General features: G+C 37.8%; 1 protein-coding gene across 1 annotated transcript in view; it reads left to right on the top strand.

Moving 5' to 3' along the window:
* The window catches only part of LOC126471414 (calsyntenin-1), an 81,555-nt gene extending 57,493 nt beyond the window's left edge, over positions 1 to 24,062 (top strand). Inside the window, exons 15-18 of the mRNA XM_050099548.1 lie at positions 633 to 924; positions 11,710 to 11,882; positions 17,828 to 18,040; positions 18,209 to 24,062. Coding sequence (XP_049955505.1) covers positions 633 to 924; positions 11,710 to 11,882; positions 17,828 to 18,028 — 666 coding nt within the window. The 3' untranslated portion in view covers positions 18,029 to 18,040; positions 18,209 to 24,062. The remainder of the gene's footprint in view (positions 1 to 632; positions 925 to 11,709; positions 11,883 to 17,827; positions 18,041 to 18,208) is intronic.
* The last annotated feature ends 610 nt before the right edge of the window (positions 24,063 to 24,672 follow it).

Below are 24,672 nucleotides of genomic sequence, written 5' to 3'. Positions count from 1 at the left end.
CTCTCCCCGACTCCTCTCCCCGACTCCTCTCCCCGACTCCTCTCCCCGACTCCTCTCCCCGACTCCTCTCCCCGACTCCTCTCCACCCCACCCTGCCCCGCCCCGACTCCTCTCCTCTCCTCTCCTCTCCTCTCCTCTCCTCTCCTCTCCTCTCCTCTCCTCTCCTCTCCTCTCCTCTCCTCTCCTCTCCTCTCCTCTCCTCTCCTCTCCTCTCCTCTCCACCCCACTCCACCCCCCCTGCCCCGCCCCGACTCCTCTCCTCTCCACTCCACTCCACTCCACTCCACTCCAACCCCCCCTGACCCAACTATCTCACTCTATCCCACCCCACATGCCTGCATTATTGGTTCTCCCTTTTGTTATTGGACGTCTGGTTCTATAACTTTTTGTCATTCTAATAATTGATTGAGATGTGTAAGTACAAAATTATCTTAGTAGTATAGTAGTTTTCTGCCTCAATTTGCTTTCATTTGTGTAAAAAGGTTTTAAGTTTCTATTATAGACTGAATTCGGAACCTCCTCATAATTCTTTGTACTCTGGGGATTTATTTATGAACTATATGGTTTTCATTAGATTTAATAATTTAGCACTAAATGAAGCAGTCACAGGAATTAATTTTCTTTTTGTTTAGTTGACTGTTATTCATCCACGGCCACCTGCTAACAGAGGACCGAGTAAAAATACTGAGTCAGCAAAAGCTACAGTGGAACCAGCATCTGTGCAGGACTCTCTATTGAAGGAACAAAAAGATCAGCATGCTTCTGCTGCAGATGTGGTTGTGGCATCTGAACAAGTGCAGCAGCCACTGCAAGGTCATGCACATGTAGACAAACATCATGTAGAACTTCGGCCAGTTCAGACTGTTAGTGATGTCTACCTAACTTCAGGAATGGACTCCACACAAGCAGCTGTTGCTGGTGGTAGTAAGTATAGTTGTCTGTGAACAAAAGAGAATGTGTGCATGCGTGTGTATAACCTAAGTGAAACTTTTCGTCACTGAGATGCTGGCTTGATTTGATTGCACATTTTGCAGTAGGAAAAAAAAAGTTAGGTTTGATAGGTTTCTTGTCATAGTCCACCTACCTTTGGTTCTTGTATCATTTAGTGTATTTTCCTTAGGATAATTAGAAATCAAAATCGACAAAGGAATGTTGATGTTTGGTTTTCAGTGATCAATTAAATTTCATCCATAATGTATATGGCAGGAGTCACAGTGTGCTGTGTGTTATAATACTCCCACAGTTATACAGGTCAACACTCGATGGTTATTTATTTTTTGTAAATCACTTGGCAAACATGATGCCCTTATGTTCAGAATACTTAACATGGCAAATTAAACTGGTAACCTGGCCACAGTGACAGCACTGCCATGTTCGTACCTGAGAAGCAGTGAGGGGAGGTGGCAATAGTGTACACTCCAGTATTTTTAACACTTTGCTGTCCACACGTCTCGTACAAATTTATTGGTGCCGGCATCGCTAATTCGAATTCCTTGACTTGTTGCTGGCCATTCTTGACATCATCAAGAGATTATAAATTGTTACGTTTTACTAATCGCATCGTTAGTTCTCATAAGTTCTCAGCCGTGTTCCCATTCTTTCATGAAATTTCGAAGATACACATACCTAAATAAATGAAAAATTTGTTTCATACATTTGTTTATTTACATTGTGTTTGGTACTTAGTATTTCTCTTTCATATGATATACAACAAAACAGTCTCCAAGATGTAACACAACTCCACAAGACTTGCACATTAAGTTTGCTTTTTTGGTTTTCATTTATTCATTTCAGAAATTCGTAGGCCTATTAGTTGATATTGCTTTACGTGACCGGAAAGTCTGTCAACCGGATCATGATGAGACGTGCATGATGTAGTGGCAACCTCCAAGTTTTTCTCCACGCATTCATTGTAAATAATTGTATCGTCCCTTTTGTCTGCCATGATGAAAGGGCACAACATGATGAAAGGGCACAAGTACTTATAAAAACAAAAAACTTGTTGACGTGTGTAACTTATTGTTACCTAAACAGAACACCAACAGAATGCAAAAGATACTAAAGTGGTGTTGCCAGTCACTGCACGGTACTATGCTCACGACACCACTGTGGTGTCGCTGGCCGTTGACTGTTGTTTCGTGCCCAACACCACTGTGGTGTCGCTGGACAGCAGAGTGTTAAAAGTGGATGACTGACAGCCTTTAGGGTCTTTTAATGTCACGACACTAAAATCTAATATAACTGCATAAGCAAATTTACCGAATGGTCTAATGGTTCATGTGTTCAGCTAATATCACCGACACCAGAGGTTCAATTGTCGGCAACTGCTTAAAGTCTCTAGTGGAAACGCCTGCAAAGAAGTCCACACAGTCTTGTGCGGCCAGCTGAAAAGCTACTTGAATATAAAATATATGTTTGACGACTTTGCATCAATCATTGGGAGCAATCTGAAAGTTATATTATTCTCGAAGAATCAAGTTTTCCAAGATTTGCTAGCAATTCTTTTTATTACTGTTACCAGTTCGACAGATCTGTGTTGTCATCATTGGGTCTGCAAGTTACAAAAACAAAGATCCCTGTTGAAGATGGCTCAGACATGCACTATTTCATATTTAGATGTACAGGTGCTTGTTAACAATACTGAAAGCCGCATAATGATGTTGCATCAATTTGTAATAAATAGTGGTGGGGAACATCTGCATGTTACAAATAAAATAACACACAATTAAAACATACAAGATGTTTTGCTGATGTACTTTGTGCCTACTTATACTGAAAGCTAGAAAGGGCAAACTATGAGCACTTTATCATATGTAAGCTTCGAATTCCACAGTACATGCACAATTTTTTTTTTTTTTTTTTTTTTTTTTTTTTTTTTTTTTTTTTTTTTTTTTTTTTTTTTTTTTTTGTAATGGATGCATATTCTCTTATAGCTTAGGAACTGTACCATAAATTCCACAATATTTTTCAGTAATTGATGACATTTTTGTCAATACTTCTGATATGACTCTGTGTTGATTAATAATCTGAACTATGTGAACTTACTTTCTAAAAATGACAGTTTGTCATCCATTACATGTAAACCTATGATGTATATTTAATTGTAAATTTTACTTTAAAGAAAATGATGCTGTATATTTTCAAAACAGATTGTTGTTTAAAATCTGTGATTTAAAATGTTACTGAAATTGTCTTAAAAATAATTTTAATGAGATTGAAAAAAAGACATAATTCCAGCGTGGTACATGTATCGATTTATAGATTATGGGACACCACTATGTAAACAACTTTATACTTATTTATCTGAGAAATTTTATACTAGCTGCACTCTGTGAGCAAAAGTATCCGGACACCTTCAAAAACATATGTTTTTCCTATTAGTGGCATTGTGCTTCCATAAAGTGCCAGGTACTCCATATCAGCGACCTCAGTATTCATTAGACATCGTGAAAAAGCAGAATAGGGCACTCCGCAGAACTCATGGACTTCGAACGTGGTCAGGTGATTGGGTGTCACTAGTATCATACATCTGTAAGCAAAATTTTCCACACTCCTAAACATCCTTATGTACACTGTTTCTGATGTGATAGTGAAGAGGAAACGTGAAGGGACATGTACAGCACAAAAACGTACAGGCCAACCTCGTGTGTTGACCGACAGACCACTGACAGTTGAAGAGGGTCGAAATGTGCAATCGGTAGACATCTATCCAGACCATCACACAGGAATTCCAAATTGCATCAGGATCCACTACAAGTACTATGACAGTTAGGCGGGAGGCAAGAAAACTTGGGTTTCATGGTTGAGCGGCTGCTCATAAGCCACACATCACGCCGGTAAATGCCATACAATGCCTCGCTTGATGTAAGGAGCATAAACATTGGATGATGGAACAGTGGAGAAATATTGTGTGGAGTGAAAAATTACGGTACACAATGTGGCAATCCGATGGCTGGGTGCGAGTATGGCGAATGCCCAGTGAACGTCATCTGCCAGCATGAGTAGTACCAACAGTAAAATTCAGAGGCGGTGGTGTTATTGTGTGGACGTGTTTTTCATGGAGAGAGCTTGCACCCCTTGTTTTGCGTGGCACACTCACAGCACAGGCCTTCATTGATGTTTTAAGCACCTTCTTGCTTCCCACTGTTGAAGAGCAATTCGGGGATGGTGATTGCACCTTTCAAAACGATCGAGCACCTGCTCATAATGCACGGCCTGTGGCAGAGTGGCTACACGACAATAACATCCCTCTAATGGACTGGCCTGCACAGAGTCCTGACCTGAATGCTATAGAACAACTTTGGGTTGTTCTGGAACCCTGACATCGATACCTCTCCTCAGTGCTGCACTCCATGAAGAATGGGCTGCCCTTCCCCAAGAAACCTTCCTGCACCTGATTGAAGATATGCCTGCGAGAGTGGAAGCTGTCATCACAGCTGCGGGTGGACCAGCATTATACTGAATTCCAGCATTACCGATGGAAGGTGCCACAATCTTGTAAGTCATTTGCAGCCATGTGTCCGGCGGATACTTTTGATCACCAAGTGTAAGTCACCATCATGGTTTGAGCCATTAGTGTATGCTGGGAAATCAGCGCTTTTTTATCTTGTACATTTTAACTCTGTGTTGTTTTATTTGGTATATACTGATTTTCTGTGCCACTTTTAACAAAAACTTAACACATCATCACTATGTGACTTCCAGTGTTACAAGCATGTACATCTAATAATGTTACAAGCTACTGTCTAATGCTGAAGTAGTGTATACAGTGGCTATAAGAAATCGTATATGTTTGCCCTCTTCATTTACGCTGTTTGTTTTTGTACCTTTCAGAGCAAATGATGACCCGTTGCTCTGTTGGAACCGGTCATAGTAATGAAAAGAATTGCTAGCGATCTCGGCAAACTTGGTTCTTCAAGACTAATATTGAATTAAAAAATCTGTGAAATTGACATGCAAATCACCATAGTAGTAGTATTACATTTAAAGACTTGCGCCAGAAAAGGTGATACACAATGTTTGTTTATTAGCAACAAATGCATCAACCATTATTTATTTTGGGTTCAGAGAGATACTTGACGTATTATGTCTATGGATCTTCTTCTTTGCAAGATTCCAGACCAGTTCATTAGGATTTACTAGATGGTATGGCAGTAGGAGGTAGGGAACCATTGTCGTGCAAAAGTTTGAGAAGGTTGGTGCTCTTAATCAATCAAAAAGTTTGCCTTTAATTGTCTCTCTATATTTTTAATTATTTACTGTCCATTCTTACATGATAGTCTGAAGTTTTCTTCTGATCGTCATAGAAGAGAAATGACAGTGAAGTGAAACCCTATGTTTGGAACAATGAAAAAATACCTCGCACTGCTCTTTAACAGTACTTGTTGGATGCTGTCACTTTTCTAAATTTATTCACAGTATAGTGTATATGAAAAATGACTCGTTTATTTAGACTTCTTTTGAAATCAAATCTGGTAGATGGTATAGATTTTTCTCTTAGTTTCTTTGCTAGCCTGTAAGTCCAGTTTTGTGCAGCAAAAGCAGTGAAGTTTTTGCAGAGAGTGTTTCCCTTTATTGTTCATAGTACCACAGAATTTGCTGACTAATAATGCATTTACATATCTCATCAGTGAAATACTTAGATGAATTTTACTAGTTCCGTTTTGGGGCAGATACTTAAATCCTGCTCCACTTGACATTGTGTCTCTCCTTCTATGATTTGCACACCATTAACTTGCTTCAACTTTTCTTTGTCAAGGTTTGCTCACACCTTCTGTCACTTTCGCTGTTGGCACTATCACACGTTTCTGGTTCTCATTGTCAGTAAAATTAATAATGATAGCAGCTGGTTGTCATATCTTCCTGCAAAGGTATTTTCCAAGATCACTTTTCATGCTGCACAACTTTGAATTTGAATGTGACTATACCCGGTCATGTGACTATACCCGGTCATGTGACTATACCCGGTCATGTGACTATACCCGGTCATGTGACTATACCCGGTCATGTGACTATACCCGGTCATGTGACTATACCCGGTCATGTGACTATACCCGGTCATGTGACTATACCCGGTCATGTGACTATACCCGGTCATGTGACTATACCCGGTCATGTGACTATACCCGGTCATGTGACTATACCCGGTCATGTGACTATACCCGGTCATGTGACTATACCCGGTCATGTGACTATACCCGGTCATGTGACTATACCCGGTCATGTGACTATACCCGGTCATGTGACTATACCCGGTCATGTGACTATACCCGGTCATGTGACTATACCCGGTCATGTGACTATACCCGGTCATGTGACTATACCCGGTCATGTGACTATACCCGGTCATGTGACTATACCCGGTCATGTGACTATACCCGGTCATGTGACTATACCCGGTCATGTGACTATACCCGGTCATGTGACTATACCCGGTCATGTGACTATACCCGGTCATGTGACTATACCCGGTCATGTGACTATACCCGGTCATGTGACTATACCCGGTCATGTGACTATACCCGGTCATGTGACTATACCCGGTCATGTGACTATACCCGGTCATGTGACTATACCCGGTCATGTGACTATACCCGGTCATGTGACTATACCCGGTCATGTGACTATACCCGGTCATGTGACTATACCCGGTCATGTGACTATACCCGGTCATGTGACTATACCCGGTCATGTGACTATACCCGGTCATGTGACTATACCCGGTCATGTGACTATACCCGGTCATGTGACTATACCCGGTCATGTGACTATACCCGGTCATGTGACTATACCCGGTCATGTGACTATACCCGGTCATGTGACTATACCCGGTCATGTGACTATAGCCGGTCATGTGACTATAGCCGGTCATGTGACTATAGCCGGTCATGTGACTATAGCCGGTCATGTGACTATAGCCGGTCATGTGACTATAGCCGGTCATGTGACTATAGCCGGTCATGTGACTATAGCCGGTCATGTGACTATAGCCGGTCATGTGACTATAGCCGGTCATGTGACTATAGCCGGTCATGTGACTATAGCCGGTCATGTGACTATAGCCGGTCATGTGACTATAGCCGGTCATGTGACTATAGCCGGTCATGTGACTATAGCCGGTCATGTGACTATAGCCGGTCATGTGACTATAGCCGGTCATGTGACTATAGCCGGTCATGTGACTATAGCCGGTCATGTGACTATAGCCGGTCATGTGACTATAGCCGGTCATGTGACTATAGCCGGTCATGTGACTATAGCCGGTCATGTGACTATAGCCGGTCATGTGACTATAGCCGGTCATGTGACTATAGCCGGTCATGTGACTATAGCCGGTCATGTGACTATAGCCGGTCATGTGACTATAGCCGGTCATGTGACTATAGCCGGTCATGTGACTATAGCCGGTCATGTGACTATAGCCGGTCATGTGACTATAGCCGGTCATGTGACTATAGCCGGTCATGTGACTATAGCCGGTCATGTGACTATAGCCGGTCATGTGACTATAGCCGGTCATGTGACTATAGCCGGTCATGTGACTATAGCCGGTCATGTGACTATAGCCGGTCATGTGACTATAGCCGGTCATGTGACTATAGCCGGTCATGTGACTATAGCCGGTCATGTGACTATAGCCGGTCATGTGACTATAGCCGGTCATGTGACTATAGCCGGTCATGTGACTATAGCCGGTCATGTGACTATAGCCGGTCATGTGACTATAGCCGGTCATGTGACTATAGCCGGTCATGTGACTATAGCCGGTCATGTGACTATAGCCGGTCATGTGACTATAGCCGGTCATGTGACTATAGCCGGTCATGTGACTATAGCCGGTCATGTGACTATAGCCGGTCATGTGACTATAGCCGGTCATGTGACTATAGCCGGTCATGTGACTATAGCCGGTCATGTGACTATAGCCGGTCATGTGACTATAGCCGGTCATGTGACTATAGCCGGTCATGTGACTATAGCCGGTCATGTGACTATAGCCGGTCATGTGACTATAGCCGGTCATGTGACTATAGCCGGTCATGTGACTATAGCCGGTCATGTGACTATAGCCGGTCATGTGACTATACCCGGTCATGTGACTATACCCGGTCATGTGACTATACCCGGTCATGTGACTATGTTGGTACCTGCTAAGGCAGGATTATCATTTTATCTTAATGAATAACAACTTACTTCCCTGTTTTGAATCAAAAGAAAATTAAAGCATGTCTTAGATTTATCAGCCATTTATACATAACCCTTCATAGATTAAAACGACATACAAACTGGCTTCAAATTTTCCAAATATAATAAATTCTTTCACTGTTCTCGAAACCCTCAGTGCGGTATATAACTGGTGTCACTCCATATTTTTGAATTATGCTAACATAGGTGATTTGTATTTTCCATTACCCACATGCTCAATATGACTGGCAGTAATAGGTATGTAATTTTTACGTAGAATACATTTATAAACCTCCCAGTAACATGCAGTACTATGTAGTTTTTGCAGGATAGTAAGAGCCTTGTTGCTCTCTTGTGTTCTACTTCCATGGAGGGATGTTTTGCTTAATAAACTGTTTTGTGTGTGTGTGTGTGGGAGGGGGGGGGGGGGGAGGTTGGTGTCTTTCGTCTTAACATAACCATGTAGTGTCTAGTCTGTGATTAGAATTCTTAATTAAAATCTAAATGAATTCCTTGACTTACGGCTTGAACTTCTTATACCACAAAAAGTTGTAATTTTGTCACCTCATGTAACAAGAGGTTGTACAGTCTGACCAAATGGAGCATCAAATTGATAGGGTACAACATACTGCATATTTGGCTGTGCTCCCCAGTACTCAGTGCATGATAAATACACGTTGTGAGGTGTTGACAGATTTTGTAACAAACATTTGTAAAACTCCAAGAAAACTAGTCTTAAAAGCTTTCTGGTCTGCTGTCAGACTGTGTCCAACATTATGATTTTCTGTTAAGGTTCCGATGTTGGAAGATGTCGTACATGTTTCCATTATGATGCTTTCTGTACACTTCATTGTTGGAATTTACTAGGCACATGGCAGCACTTTGTGCAAAGATCTGACAACTCAAACCATTTTGCATTTGCATATTTCTAATGTGATATCATCTGGTGGAAAATGTGTGAGTGATGATTGTATTGGCAGGTGGCTTATCAATGTATTTGAGGACAAAGGAAAATTTAGTGATGAAAGTGATTGGGGAGAAACTTCCATCGTGTGCCATGATAAAAGTTCTAGTGAATCAGTATTTACTGGTGAACACAACAACCAGAAGTTTATTGTGATGGCAACAATGATCTCATGAAGTTTCCTGTTTGTGTCACAGAGCAAAGTTTCACCATTGCTCATGGAGTTTGAACAAAATCCGAACTTGAGTATTTTCAGCTCTCTTTCGCTGAAAGTCTAATTAGTAAAAATTGTGAATGCTACAAATATGTATGCAAAAAAAAAAAAGATACAGAAAGTCACTCCATTTACAAAACACTCATTGTGCACTTGTGAAGGACTGTTTCAGTAGAAGAACTGAAGACTGTTCTTGGTGTTATATTGAACATAGCCTTGAATTTGAAGGCCGAATTAGTTGACTATTTTACAGAAGACTGGCTACAATGAACGCTGTTTTTCAAGGATGTTTTTTCTCACCTCCACTTTTCTCAGATATTTCGGATGCTGAATTTAGTTCCACCTGTCACAGCTGAATAGTGTCAACATTCGAGAAGAAGCAAGGTGAAGAACTATCCTGATGACATTGACAGGAAAGGCAAAGAACTTTATTTACCAAAAAGAAATGTGGCTATAGATGAGAACTCAGTAGGATTCGAAGGAAGTATTCAAGTGCTGCCTACAAAGGGGTTTTAAAAGTTTTCTGTCTTTGTGATTCAGAAAATGTCTCTCTTCTTTCTCACATTTCATATTATGGAAAGACAACCACAGAAAGTCTAATTCCTCTTGATTTACCTTTCGTAATCCGAATAGTGGTTCATTTGGAACAGTAATTGCTGGCTTCTGCAGGTGGTTCAGGCTATCAGATCTGTACTGATAAGTTCTACACGAGCCCTCAATTTGCACATATAAAAGGTACAGTTACACCTTGTAGGAAGTATTTTCCGTGCGATTTGAAAAAGACAAAACTTGCTGAATATGAGTTATGTGCCTATCAAAGTGAGATGAAAATAGGGTCTTTCATTCCATGACAAGATGTTAATGACTACGTTGAGTTTGTTCTTTGGTCCTCAAACCAAATTGACCACTCTTTACAGAAAGAAAGAGCCTGTGCAGTTCCTGAAACCTACTGATATTTTGGAATACATTAAGCTTATGGGAGGAGTTGACAGAGCTGGTTGGTACTGTGGTTGCTATTATTTTAAAAGGCAGTCTCACAAATGGTAGGAAAAATTATTATTCTGGCTGAATGAAGTTCTTATAGTGAACAGTTATATTCTTTACTCAGTAGACAAAAATGAACGTGGAAAACTGCAGACTCACCTTTCCTACAGCTAGTTGGCCAGGCGAGAAATACAAATTCAAAGAAAAGAGAAAGACCGTTATTGTCTAGACACTGAGGAAAGACTAAATGGGAAAATGCATTTTACAATGTGAAAAAAAATCAAAGGATTGCATGGTCTACAGCAAATGCAAGGAGAAAGGAGGAAGAAGAAAAAAGATTTTCTGTTACAAAACATTCCAGAGGAAGCCTGTACTGCACATGGGAGAATGTTTTAAGAATTATCATACAGAAAAAAATTGTACATAAACACCAATATAGTTTCAAAGAGTAGTGTAAAAGAATAGAAAATTGTCTAAGTGATCTCATATTGCATTTTACTTTTTTAAAACCATGCTTTTATAACATGTAATGCCTTGTAATCTTACCCATGTAAAATATATAAGAATTGGGGAGAATGCAGGGAGTAGAAAAACTGTATTGGATAGGGTTAAGGTATTTTTAAGTATTCCAAACAATGTCTGAAAGTTCAAAGAAATGGATGTAATAGGAATTAATATTTTAATCATCACTTGATTAAAGAGAGACTCTACACCATAAGTGATGAATGCCAAACACAGGGGCAATGTCTTTGCCCAATCATATTTGAAATATAATTAACTCTGTGGGATGAAGCAGAATTGTAACATCACCGTAATATGCATTGTGGGTGAAACTGAATTTGCCCATGAAAATTGCAGTGATGACACATGCATACTGATGCAGAAGCAAACTGAGCCAGTTTTAATACCACCTCCTACTTCATGTAACAAGACAGTAAAATCTTGAATCATTATTTGCAGAGTAACATGTAATCCTTACTTTATGTTCCAGTTTTAAAGCAGTTGTCATTTACATGGCATTTTTTGCTGTAACTCAGTCATATAAACTCACATTCACATAGGCATAATGTCCTTTACTTAAAAGTTAATTGTGTGAAAGAAATAAACGTTGCTTACTTAAAACTTTCACAGATTTGAAATGTTATATAAAATCCGAATGGCCTTACTGAAACAACTGAGTTGTGATAATTTATTAATGTTTGTGGAGGATTCTTCCAAGTTTTCAGTACCATTGCATGGAATGAAAGAATATGAAAATCTGTCTGAAAAGATTATATTATCTTTTAAAACAATATTGTACATAAACATTATTTTAAGATTGTTGAGGTTTTGTTAATTTTTTGTTTGTCTGTTTGTGTCACAGGTCATGCAGTCACCATTATCATAGTTGTCTGTGTGGGTTTCTTATTGTTCATGATTGTGTTGGGAGTAATCAGAATCCGTGCTGCACATCATCGGGCTACACAGGAGGAAATTGCTGACACTGAAATGGCCTGGGATGACTCTGCCCTTACTATAACCGTCAATCCAATGGAGGTATGTGCAGTTTTTAGAAACCAAATCAAAAATCTCAACTTACCTTGTAAACACTGTATCAAACAATGTGTAATGGATTGATGTTTCATGAAGTTAAATTTCTCACTGGAACATTAAAAATCAGATTACTCCACTATGTGGCACAGGTGGCGAAATAGTAGAGATCTTAGTTGTTTGCAGTGAAGTAAATTTCTTACAGAGTGTTCTTTGTGTGAGAAACCTAAAATAGGTGAAACAGTTTTATTAGAGTGGCAGTATATCTGTGTTGGTGCTTTTGTTGAAGTAGCACTATTACAAATGAAATACTGTTTTATGTAGTGGTTCTCATCAGTTGCTGTTGAACTGAAATTTTTCAGCTGAAAGGAGTCACTATTACAAGAGATTGGTGTGTCACTGGTGAATGTGTATGTCAAAGTATCCATTTAATTCAATGTGTTAAATACACTACTAACTATTTGATTTGTAATAAAGGAATAGGATGGACTGATCTGTCATATCAAAGGTTTTTGTAGCGTCTTCTGTTTTATCTTGGGTTTTATATTGTACAATTTTTGTAACTTCCATAATGGAGATGCTCATAAGCAAAGTAAGGAATAAATTTTCATTGTTTTGAGGTGAATACGTAGAGTGATAAAAGACCTAATTGACAAATTTCATAATATTGCTCTTTATACGTATACTGTCTCATTGCGAAAAAAAAGTGAAACAGCAGCACCATTCAAACTATACAAGGGCCTAAAGTCACTTATATTTCTTTCCCATTAAAGGATCTTCACTGTAAAGTAAGAAAAGCTCAAATTTGGTTACTATGATAAAAAGTAGTACATGGTGAAGTCAGAAAGTCTGCTTCATTGTCATGATTAGTGTTTCCAGACTATCACATTTTGTGAATCCTTTTTGAATAAAAAATTTATGAAAATCATTACGCTAATTTTAGAATCTGAGATCAGTGTCTTTAGAGTAAATAAAGAGGAGGCAGCTCGGACATCGGTATTGGAGTGTCACGTACTGAGAGCTTCACACACAACATTGCAGTCTCTGTTGGAACACCAGAACCACAGTCTTGCTGTGTCTGGAGCATCTCAGTACCTGCTCATTGCACACCATGTACGAGTATGTCTGGACACTGTTGACTTAAAAGACGAACCGTTTGTCTCTCATCTTGCCTTGGTTGATATCTCCATTGTAGAATATTAAAGAGTGAAGGAAACAGTTGATAAAAGCTTTGTTTGCAGAAACTTGTAACACTATTGTACATTTTGTTTCTTTGGATATTTTTTCTGTGCTGTTTATAGTACCAAAGCTCCACTCTCTGCTCTCTTGAAAATAACAGCTTATCTGGGTTGAGGAGAATGTAAGTGTTATGGCACACTGCACAAACATTGGTTATTGAATTTGTTTATTGGTAGGCTACAACATACAATGACATGAAAGTGCCCAGAGGCAATACAGGGTCAGTAAACTAACAATTTCCACATTTTGAGGGCTGCACTATAAGTAATAGTTGACAGCTGGGCATAGACTGAAGCTGGGAGGCTCACATTGGTCTAGATGTAGACAAGTGTAGAGTGGTGGCTCTAGTATTTTGAGTCAGTGCTCCCAGCCAGTGCTGTAGACTTGCACTGGAGCTTCTGGTGGGACCCCACTGCCCTTGGCTGTGCGGAGAGGTAGGTGTGCAACCTCCATCTCCTCCACAGCTTCCCCCCCCCCCCCCATCCCCGCTCTCGCTAATCGCTACCCTCACCCTAATCATTCTTTCTCTTCGCTAATGTGATTAAAGATTAGCGACTTCTAACTATCTTGGTAAATTTGAAAAGGGCTGATGCTTCCTGTGCGTTGCATTAAGGTATACAGCAAAAGATCTTTCTTGAAAGAACAGCTTTTTGCTTGGACGATTGGTAAGCCATCTTTAATCCACATCAATTGTAATCTCCCCCCCCCCTCTTAAGCCATGAATTAATATTTCTAGTTGTATTCTTGATGTATGCCACCCTGAAATTCATGCAAGTACTATACTTTTTTATGCTATATACCTCTGCATTCAAAAAGCTGGAATATGCCATGAATTTGAGACAAGGAATCTGATATAAGTATCACATCTCCTAATGAGCATAAAAGGGGGAGGGTGATAGACTGTCAACCAAATTTTTTTCCTTAATAAAGGAAAACTATCAAATTTTGTACCACAGAATAATGTAAATGTTTACAGCCAGCTGTTATTTACTAAATTTATAATTCAATGTGTGGAGTAACAATTTTAGTAAAATTTGGGAGAAAAGTTTGGAATCTGAGGGTTAAGTTTGTGTTTAAAAGTTTCCTTCTGAAAAACTGATACCTCTCATTGTATAGTAAAATTATATGTGGCATGAATAATCTGATGGTTTTGTGACTGGACTTTGTGAATAAATGCTGTTTGAGTTGTAGCCAGTGTTTCCACATATAACCAGTAAATCTTAAACCCATTTCACAGGAATGACTTTGTTGTCTAAAGGTGACTACTCGTGATAGGTGTGCATGACATGCTAGTGTGTAAATCAGCTGGCAATCACAATGTAAGTCGATCAGCAACAGCAATTGTGTATTGGTTATGGCATCTGTGTAGCTCTAAAATTCTGAGTACACAAAAGACATTGTATCTACAGCAGATGTGTGGTTGCTGATGCTCTTTGTATTACAGAACCCATTTAATATCATCTACATGTACGTGATTACTCCACAAGCCACTGTACAGTGTGTGACAGAGGGTTTGCTGTACCACTGGTAGTCATTTTCTTACCTGTTCCAGTTTCAAACAGAGCAAGATAAAAACAACTTTCCGTATGCCTTGTACGAGCCCTGATTTCTCTTATCATTGTAGTCCTTACGCAAAATGTACATTGGTGTCAGTAGAATTGATCATTGTGCAGTCACCTTCAAATGCCAATTCTCTCTCTAAATTTTCTCAGTAATGTTTCTTAGAAAGAACGTGCCTTCCCTCTAGGGATTCCTATTTGAGTTCATGAAGGATTTTCTTCATACTTGGGTTTTGCTCAGACCTGCTGGTAACAAATCGAGCAGCCCACCCCTGAATTGCTTTGATGTCTTCCTTTAATCCAACTTGGTGCAGATCCCAAACACTTAAGCAATGAATGGGTCGCACTAGTGTCCTGTATGCAATCCGTTTACAGATGGGCTACACTTTCTTGAAATTCTCCCAATAAAATGAAGCCAACCGTATGCCCCTACACTGTAGCATCATCAAAAAACAGATGCAGATTGCTGCTAACCCCATCCAGCACATCATTTATGTATACACAAAATAGTAGCGGCCCTATCATACTTCTTTGGGCACTCGTGGTGATACCCTTGTCTTTGAACACTCGCTGTCAAGGACAGCATACTGGGTTCTTTTACTTAAGCAGTCTTTCAACTATTCGCATATCTGGGAACCTGTTCTGTATCCTCATACCCTCGTTAAGTCTACAGTGGGGGCACTGTGTCAATTGCTTTCTGGAAATATATGAATATGGAATCTGCCTGTTGTCCTTCATCCATGGTTCACAGCATATCATGTGAGAAAAGGGCAACCTGTGTTTTGCACTAGCGATGCTTTCTAGAACTGTGCTGATTAGTGGACAGAAGCTTTTCCCTCTCAAGGAAATTTTATTTGAACTGAGAATATTTTCAATAATTCTGAAGCAGAGTTGTGTTAAGGATATTGGTTTATAATTTTGCAGGTCTTTTCCTTTACCCTTCATATATACTGAAGTCGCCTGCGCTTTTTTCCAGTCGCTTGGGACTTAGCACTGGGTGAGAGATTTACGGTAAATGCGAGCTAAGTAAGGGCCAGTGCCATGAAGTATTCTTCGTGAAACTGAATTGGGATTCCATCTGGACCTGCAGCTTACTTGAAACTCTTTCAGTTGTTTTTCTACACCAGGGTTGCTTATTACTATGTCCTCCATACAGGAGTCTGTGTGATGGCCAAACAGTTTGTATAATTCTCTTGCATGAACAATTTGTTAAATGTGGAATGTAGAACTTCTGCTTTCATTTTGCCATCTTGTGCTGCCACACAGACTGGTCAGTGAATGACTATATAGATGCCTTAGACACACTCACTGATTTTATGTAGGACCACAATTTTCCTGGGCTCTCAGCAAGATGTTTCTCTAACATATGATGGTGGTAGTGCCATCAATTCTTTTACAGACGTACAAAGTTCTATTAACTTTTGCCTGTCATCATTTGTCCCTTCTATTTTGATCTGAGAGTGCAACAGACTGTTCTTCCTCAGCATTTTCCAAATTTTGTTGTTAATCCCACATGGGTTTTTCCGTTCTTAATCCACTTACTTGACACATACTTATCCGGAACTCAAATTAAAATCCATTTAAACTTTGCCTGTAATTTCTGTATGCCTATCATTTGTAATTAAATGTCAGTTTATTGTCTTGAGTGGGATGCTAACAACAGCTTATTGCTCTTTCCAGCAGAAATAGTCTCCTAGCCTTCTTTATTGATTAACTTTTGTAACCATAGTTGCCATGATACCATGATCACTAATCCCCATCTCTACAGTAAAGCCATTGATAAGGTCCAGCCTTGCTTGTAGCTACAAGGTTGAAGATATTTCACTTGCGTGTGGGCTTCCAAACTAGCTGTTCAAGACAGTTCTTGGAAAACTTGTTCAAAAGCACTTTGCAATACTGTCCATACCCCCTGCAGTGAATACGTAGGCATTCCTAATCTACTCGCGATATGTTCAAGTTGCCTCCAAATAATATTGCATCTAGATATTTTTGCGCTACTAACTGCGAACTTTGTTTGAACGTCTCTAAAACTATCACAGTTGAATCAGGTAGTCATAAAAACATCCAACAATTAACTTGTTTTCATCTGGACATTTTATGCAGCCAGCCATTAAAGAATTTTGCAGGTAACTTCACTGTTGCACTCAAATTTCTCAGGTCATTGGTACAATTCCAATAGATGTGTAATTACATGTATTTTATAATTGTGTGGTATTTTGCATAGAAAGAGTGGACTAAGAACGTCATTGTAGTGGTGACACATGCTTATCAGAAAGTTCAATTTATCACAATGAGATAATTTCATGTCTCCAGTATTCTGTCTGATCATAATGTTATGGGTAGGTGCAGACAGATACATACAGGTGTAGAGAAGTGTCACGGAGACATCCTGTACTTTGTAGCATATGAGAGGTGAGAGGTTGAAGTAGGTGGCAACTATGTAGGTAAGGTTCAGAACTAAAAAAAAAGTGGATCCTCGGCAGCTGGCAAGTTTTGGTTAAAAGTGTGGTGGTTTCCTCTCCTGTGTCCTCAACAAGTTTCTGAATTTGTTATGGTATTCTGACTACAGTTAACTAAAAAGCTTTGCTGTCGATAACAAATCTACCCACCTCTCCCGCAGTCCCATTGGTCATTCTATTCCTGCAGTAACTTTAGCACTGCTTTTATTGTCATGAAATCTCTATCCAGTTACTGTGTTCACAAAATATTGAAACAGTTAGTTGCATTTATGATTAAAATGCATGTTGTTAGATGTACAAGTAGATGATTAAAACCTCTTTTTTATTTATATGTATATAGGCTCCAAACTGAGAAGCAGACAACATTAGGCACACATGAAGTTTTGTTGCCGTTTGTAAACACAGATGATAACTCGCATCAAAGAAGTCTCAGTACAGAAATAATCTGCCAGGGGCACTGCAATTGGCTTGACATGTTAAATGGGTTACAGAAATAGAAATCCAAAGATGTCAAGTGCTATTTCTTGTTTGAACCCAACTTAAAAATTTCTTATTTTCTCAATTTTGTATTTTAATTTTTAGACTAAATTTTTGACGTCCATGATAAAGTGCAACATGAAATGGTATTGCAAGATACATGTCATATGTTTCATTTTTCTGAGTAACTGTATTAATAACATTGTTTAAACTTTAGCAACTGGATGGCTCGGCACAACCACCGAGACCTGGTGGTAACAGCAGTAACAATGCTGCGTGTGAAGACGACGACACATCTGATGATGGTTCAAGCTATCGTGATGATGATTTAGACTCAACGGATGAGGAAGAGGAGGAAGGTGGGGAAGGTGGAAAAATTAGAGATCTTGAATGGGACAATTCCACACTTGCTATTTAGATCAGTATCAAAGTAAGTGATTTTAAAATCTTTTATCCTTCCGATATGTTTGTCTTGTAGTTAGATATTACATAAAAGTCTATAATACTATGGAAAAAAATTAATTTCTAGCAGGCACACTCTTTTCAACCATTGATATTAAATAAATAATATATATATATATAATTTTTTTTTTTTTAGGTGCAACATTTCCGTGGAGAGGAATCAAGAGGCAAGCCCGATGTCCTCAGTTCTTGTTCTCAGATATCACACTGAAAAATTGAAAGAGAATAATTTTCAGTGGCAAATACACACCATTATTAGCATTTAAATTCAGATGTCTAACATTTCTGCTGGGTATGAGATTCTTGTGGATGATGGTTACTAGTTTCAAAGGAAAATAATTTCCTTCACACGGGTTACCTGATTAAGATTGTAATTTAAGAGTTGTTCGAATAATTGTACTTACACATTCCTTTGCTTTTGGTTGCATTAATCACATTATGTTTTCCATTTGTGCAGCTTTATATAAGCATTTTTACTAACCCCAGTTCTAGCTGGATGTTATCTTTATCTGGGGTGTCAAGTTCTGCATTTACTTCATAGTACTATTGTTTGTTTGGTCCTTATGTCAGGTTTGACTTGTGACCCTTCTACAAAAGTCTCCAATTTGTGATACGTACTTTAGAATTATTTTAGGAGAGAAGAGAAATTCAGCAACATCCTAGTAGTGTAATTACAGTTTTTTTAGTTAAGTGAATGTATAAGAGAATGGAGTTAATCACGGGGAAACTTAACAGATTTTGAATCAGTCATTAGTCTTGTCAACCTGTAGCTGTTACTGTCAGCCCAGTTAAAGGCTTCAGAGCAGTTGGTGTGTAGATACAGTGTCAACACCTGCCAAGATATCTTCAGTATATTGTAGAGTGTTTCAGTGAACTGCTTAGGTACTGAAACTGTGTGCTGCTGGACTATATATAAACACTGCACAAGCCTGCTTCCCCACTTTCAGTGGTCTCACATTTTTCTTTTTTGCATGAATACAGTAATTATCATCAGGAACTTTCATTAACAGGTTTTATGGAGATTCTTCTCTGCCTGTCAGAACAGAAGTGATTGTACACTAGTTAGAACTAAGAATCATCAAAGAACAGAATTCTTAAAGTAATGAGTGGAAATGGAGTTGGATGCCAGGGTATTACGTGATCTATGTCCCTAATGAAATTTTTCAAGAGCAGAACAGGACAGATTTGTTAAGTATTGTTATCTGTAACGACCCATTGTTGTACAGTGACACATTTGAGTTCAGGAAGGTTTGTTAGGCCCTATGGAGGAGAAATGGGGAAGACAGATTGCGAAAGAAATTAAATTTTCAGTATAGATTATCCTCGGCATATTATATGTATGCTACTCGCCCACAGGTATATACAATTGCTCTTATGATGACCATAGCAAAAGCAGCTTGTTGATTAAAGAATAGAAGTGATAAACATGTTGAAGGAAGTGAAGAATAAATACTTGGATAGAAGTCCTACAACATGAATTAGAATTTTCACTGGTAAATATAAACACCAATTATAATGACTGACTAATGGTGAATGACCAATGAAACGTTATAATGGAATTATTTTAATCATTTTGTAAAAAGTATTTTGATATCACCATTTTCAGTTATGTAGTATTAACTGAATGGAGAAGGAACAAAATTAACTTTACTGTAATATCTCAATTTATTTGGGAGAGTTAAATTGTAAAATCATGAATAGATTATGGGGAGAAAATGCCAGTACTCAAATTTCAGCTTATAATAGTACTATCAACTACTTCACTGCTGATAAACTAGTTATTGGTATATATTGCATGTATTGTATCTTTGCTGATTCATCTGTGCTGTGGATGTTGCTGTCTGTTTTTTTTTCTCTCCCCTCTATTGACTATCATATTTGGTTATTGAAGGGATTCTCTTTTGTACAAAGACAGTTTGATCACTTTGTGTTTGTGACTTTGCTAGCAGCTTATACACAATGTTTGTTAAACTATCCTTTATCATGTCTGGTTCTTTTGCATTTGTGCTCCTTCACTTGCCCTTGTAGTATTAAAATTTTGTTATAGTGAGTGGTCTTTGTTGGATAGAAAGGGCATATGTTGTTAGCTGTAGCTTTTTCCAAGTGTATGAGAGTATTTTCAGTTACAATGCATCTCATAAAAATACACAATGTGAACAGTAGCAGTGTTCATTATTTCGGTATTATTGGACTTTCATGTTTTAGAAAGACAGACCTTGAGGCTTCATTATGCAAACTGTTGCAGCTGGAATGAAATTCCACAGATTGTCCCATTGGTTTTCTGTCTTTAATACTCTTTCCAATTTTTCCATGAATTTGATGCTAAGAAACATTCGCACAAAATTCCCTTGATCTAGTGGATTTCAGATTGATGTATGGTAGAGCTTTCTAAATCTTCGTAACTTAATTTACTGCTCATAGCAGTTGTTAAAGCATTTGAAATAAAGGGTCTTGTCTTTCAGTCTACCCTTGTCCATATTACTTGCCCTTTTCTGCCATCCGTCTTAACAGTTGTGTGATTATCAGTACTTTGTCACATATTTAACTTTTATTGTTACATTCAAGTAAATATTCCAGTTATAGTGCAAATACACTATTTGACAAAGATGTGCACTTTATGAAATTTAACAGAAAAAGGGGAGGATATTGTTGAAGAATTAAAATTTTTGGAACTCTTCCTGAACTTCGAATCACGAACTTGAGGTGTTCTTCCGATCATGCAACCTACTGCCATGTTTTCTTGTTATGTACTGCCATTTAGTGCCTATTACGTGGGCCAATAGACAGTAACATGTGCCATAAGTAACAATGTTTTGCCAAGTTATTTTCTAAGTTAGTATCGTAGTTTTGAATGAAAAATACTCGTGGGAATCTTCTGTTATTGCTCTTAACTGTAATTTCTAAGAGATGGTATAGGTATGGACTGGAATATACATGCAGTAAGTTTAACATTCATGGGAAATTAATTTATGGTACCTTTTGAGTGAAGATATTTGGGTGTTTGTACTTCACGAAAAGAACAGGTTGGCACATTATTTTACAAGATTAGTGGCTGTACTGATTATTCTGTGACATTGTTACTAGGAAGAGGTTCATTACTGGCCTGTTAAGAGTTGTAATTTTGTAAGCAGAGCATTTATTTTGTACTTCTGAGACTATTGCACTAACCACATTGTTTCTCTAACAATTTGGTTAAAGATCATCATAGTTATGTATATGGAGAACAAAAGAGAAACTACTTTTGAAATGCATAGTAACTAATTATTTGACAGGTTTAAGTTTTTTCAGTATTGTCATGCTTGCATTAACTTGAGTTGATTTTTTTTTCTTTCCAAGTATTAATTTCAGACGCCCATATGATAGGCTCATTGTTTGTACCACGTATTTCCTCTAACCATTAGACCTATATGAAGTCTAAACATTAAAAGTCAAACAGTTTGTAGACAACTTGGCATATATGTTGACAGCTTCTTTCCAGTATTTCTTTATATTTTAGACTGTAATTATTTATGGTCATGAAAGACCAAAAAATGAAAATGTATTACATGGAAATCCACTTTTATATATTTAAATGTAATCTGTTAGAAGAATGTGTTTTTATGACACAAAATTTGTGCTGTAATATTCTTAATTGCATTATTGTAATAGTTTTTCTGTTAATTTTATGTTTTAAGCCACTTCTAATAAGCAGCTACTAAGGTGTGATGTACTTAAGGTTTCTAATATTACGATCACCTAAAATGTTCATTTGACATGCACTGATTCAGGTTTCACATGTGATAGTTTCACAGCCGTATCCTGACAGAAAGCCTGTCATTAAAAATAAGTTGAGAATTTTTATTTAATACATTTTTTATTTGAATCATGCCTTTTTTGTTCTTTGCAAGCAAAACTTTGTGTAATTTTAAGAAATAACTAAGATGACTGAACATTTGTGATCTGATGGTCAAAAATTTTATAGTGGATTTTTGTGTGGGTTGTGTGTTATTTTTGTGTGTGATTTTAATTTTTATTTGTACAGATCAAGAGTAAATCACCAATAATCATCTCAAACCAGAGTGGAGGGAAATCATTTTCATACTATCCTCACTGAGAAAGCATTCAGTATTGTTAGAAACACACAGGAAACCATTATTTTGTGTGCTGTTTCCTGCCTCATAACAGTAAAAGCTACAAAGCATTTTCTTCCTCCTGGCAGTATGAAAATTGTTTGGTACATTCCACTCTGAACAAGAGGTTTCCTCTGCAGCTGGATCTGCTTTATCCCTTTTTGTGTGGCAGTGTTTGTGTTTAGTTTGGCTGTATATTTGACTGTACTGGTGAAGGTCATATATTGACTGGAATATTGGTGCATTTAAGGTACATAGAATTTGGAGATCGCATTTCATAATGGTCTGCAGAGTTTTCATTTTCAAATCAACATATCATTTAGCTACTTTAAAACAAGTCTTAGAGCTGTACTAAGACTAAACTGGATGTAAACAAATAAATATAAATATCTTGTAGACCAATTTTTCAGCTTTGGAAGTTGAATGAAGAATTCAGCTGGAATTGACATAGTGCTATAGTGTTGAAGATCAGTGCACTCTTACACAATTTCCTGGCACAAAATATGGTGGCTTAATCCAGAGGATTGTCACAGTGTTAGCTCCATAGATCGTCACACATGAGCAGAGGCAAAAAGAGTAGTGCACCATATCCACAATAATCTGTCTAAAGGGGAAATTGAAAAATGGTAGTTATTAATTAGGGGATAAAACTGCCTGTTGGTTTTGTGAGACTTACTTGTATGATCTTCTGCCATAAGTGTTAAGACTGCATAACATGTCGATTCAACCATCTGTCTGTATTCTGAGTTCACGTGTTACTGTCCATTCATTATAAGATGAATTAATCTTCACATAGTAATGACTTGAATAGATTTCAGTGGGCCATGCTTTGGACCAGTCAACAAATCTCACTTCGCACTTGAACTGATTGGGTGTACGAACATTGAGACTTACATACAGCACTCTGCATGAAATTTAAGATCTCCAATAAACTTGCTGTTCCTTTTGTAATTGGAATGCTGTAGTGGTCACACAAATAACGTTATGATTTTGAATTAGGCTAGACTGCATTTGTGATGTGATGCAAAACTTTTGTTTTTATTGAACATAAGGAAATAATTTCAGACAGTGTTTGTATATTTTACAAATAATATTAAAACAATTGCATAAAATAAATGTGTGTGTGTGAGAGACATATTCATTCTGTTTTATATTTCCTATGAGAATGTGATTACATAAACAGTAAAATGCATATCATGGTAATGAAAATATGTGTATACAATTTCCCAGTATAATGTCCAAAAGCAATATGTACATAGAACATTTCAGCATTTTCTCAGAAATCTGATTTATATTTTGTACAGAATTTTTGTGCCACACTGTGTAACATAATGAATTACCTGTTTGTTTTTTCAAAGTTGTTGCTGTTCTTCAGAATGAAACAATTTATCCAGTGTGTTACTTATAAAAAATTTGTAATGAGTGTCCTTTCACTGAAATTTTGAAGCATTTTATATGCTTTGGGGGGAATATGTGAATAAAAGTATGGTTGAGCGAGAGAGGAGGAGGAAGGGAGTGAGAACTATGAAAATAAAACACCACAAATTTAAAAACAAACTTGAAAATATTCCAGTGTTCTGTTGTTAGGTATCTCAGTGTTGCTAGTGATGTTCTCAGACTGTTAGAGACATGATCTAAACAAAAGTTAGGTTTGTTAAGCCAACTTACATGGACTGATTAAATTGATGACAATGATGTAAGGGTTTAACAGTATGAAATCCTCTTCATACTGACCTAGCATAATAGGTTGTAGTTTGCTTAATATTTTGTTTCTTGACAGTTCTTTTAGGCTTTTTAAAGATATTAACATTAGTAATAAATTTGCTAACCAACTGTGCACACTTAGAACACACAAATAAATAATACTGGTGGAATTTAAAAGTTGTAGTAGCATGTCATGTTACTCCCCAACACTACACCTTAGAAAAGAATAATGTTGTAATTAATATTTGTTAAAATATTGTGCTGTAGAGTAAAGCAGAATGTCTTCTTTTGTGCTGTTTCTAAAACTGCTTTTATTGCAAAGTAATAAGTTGTATATTTTATAATGTTTGTGCAGTGAATACATCCATTCCATATTTACAGGACATTACTTTTACATATTTTTTGTAGTTGCTTATGGTCATAGCTTTTGCTCTTAAGCTATCATATTTGGCGTTAGAGGTGGTTTTCATGTTATACTTGTTTTTGAACGGATGTGACTATATTTAAGGACTATGTGAGGTGATGTAACTTTCTATAATTATTTTTTTTCTGCCCAGACTTAACATCATACTTTCTATAAGTAACTGCTTCCCCACTCTGGTTTCTTTGTTCATGTATGTTCAGTACTCAGCTGTTACTAAAAGTTTTACATACTCTGCGTTTGTGATGTTTCACAATAACTCAGTCAACAAGGTTAGTGTATTTAGCGGCACACATTTCTGATTCTTCCAACTTATTTAATTTTCATTTATTTTTTGTTGGAAAGAATAAACTGTCCTCATTGCAT

This window comes from Schistocerca serialis, chromosome 3, assembly GCF_023864345.2.
Source record: "Schistocerca serialis cubense isolate TAMUIC-IGC-003099 chromosome 3, iqSchSeri2.2, whole genome shotgun sequence".
NCBI classification, from domain to species: Eukaryota; Metazoa; Arthropoda; class Insecta; order Orthoptera; family Acrididae; genus Schistocerca; species Schistocerca serialis.
Note: the sequence above shows the minus strand (reverse complement) of the source record. Positions and strands in the feature narration are given on the sequence as shown.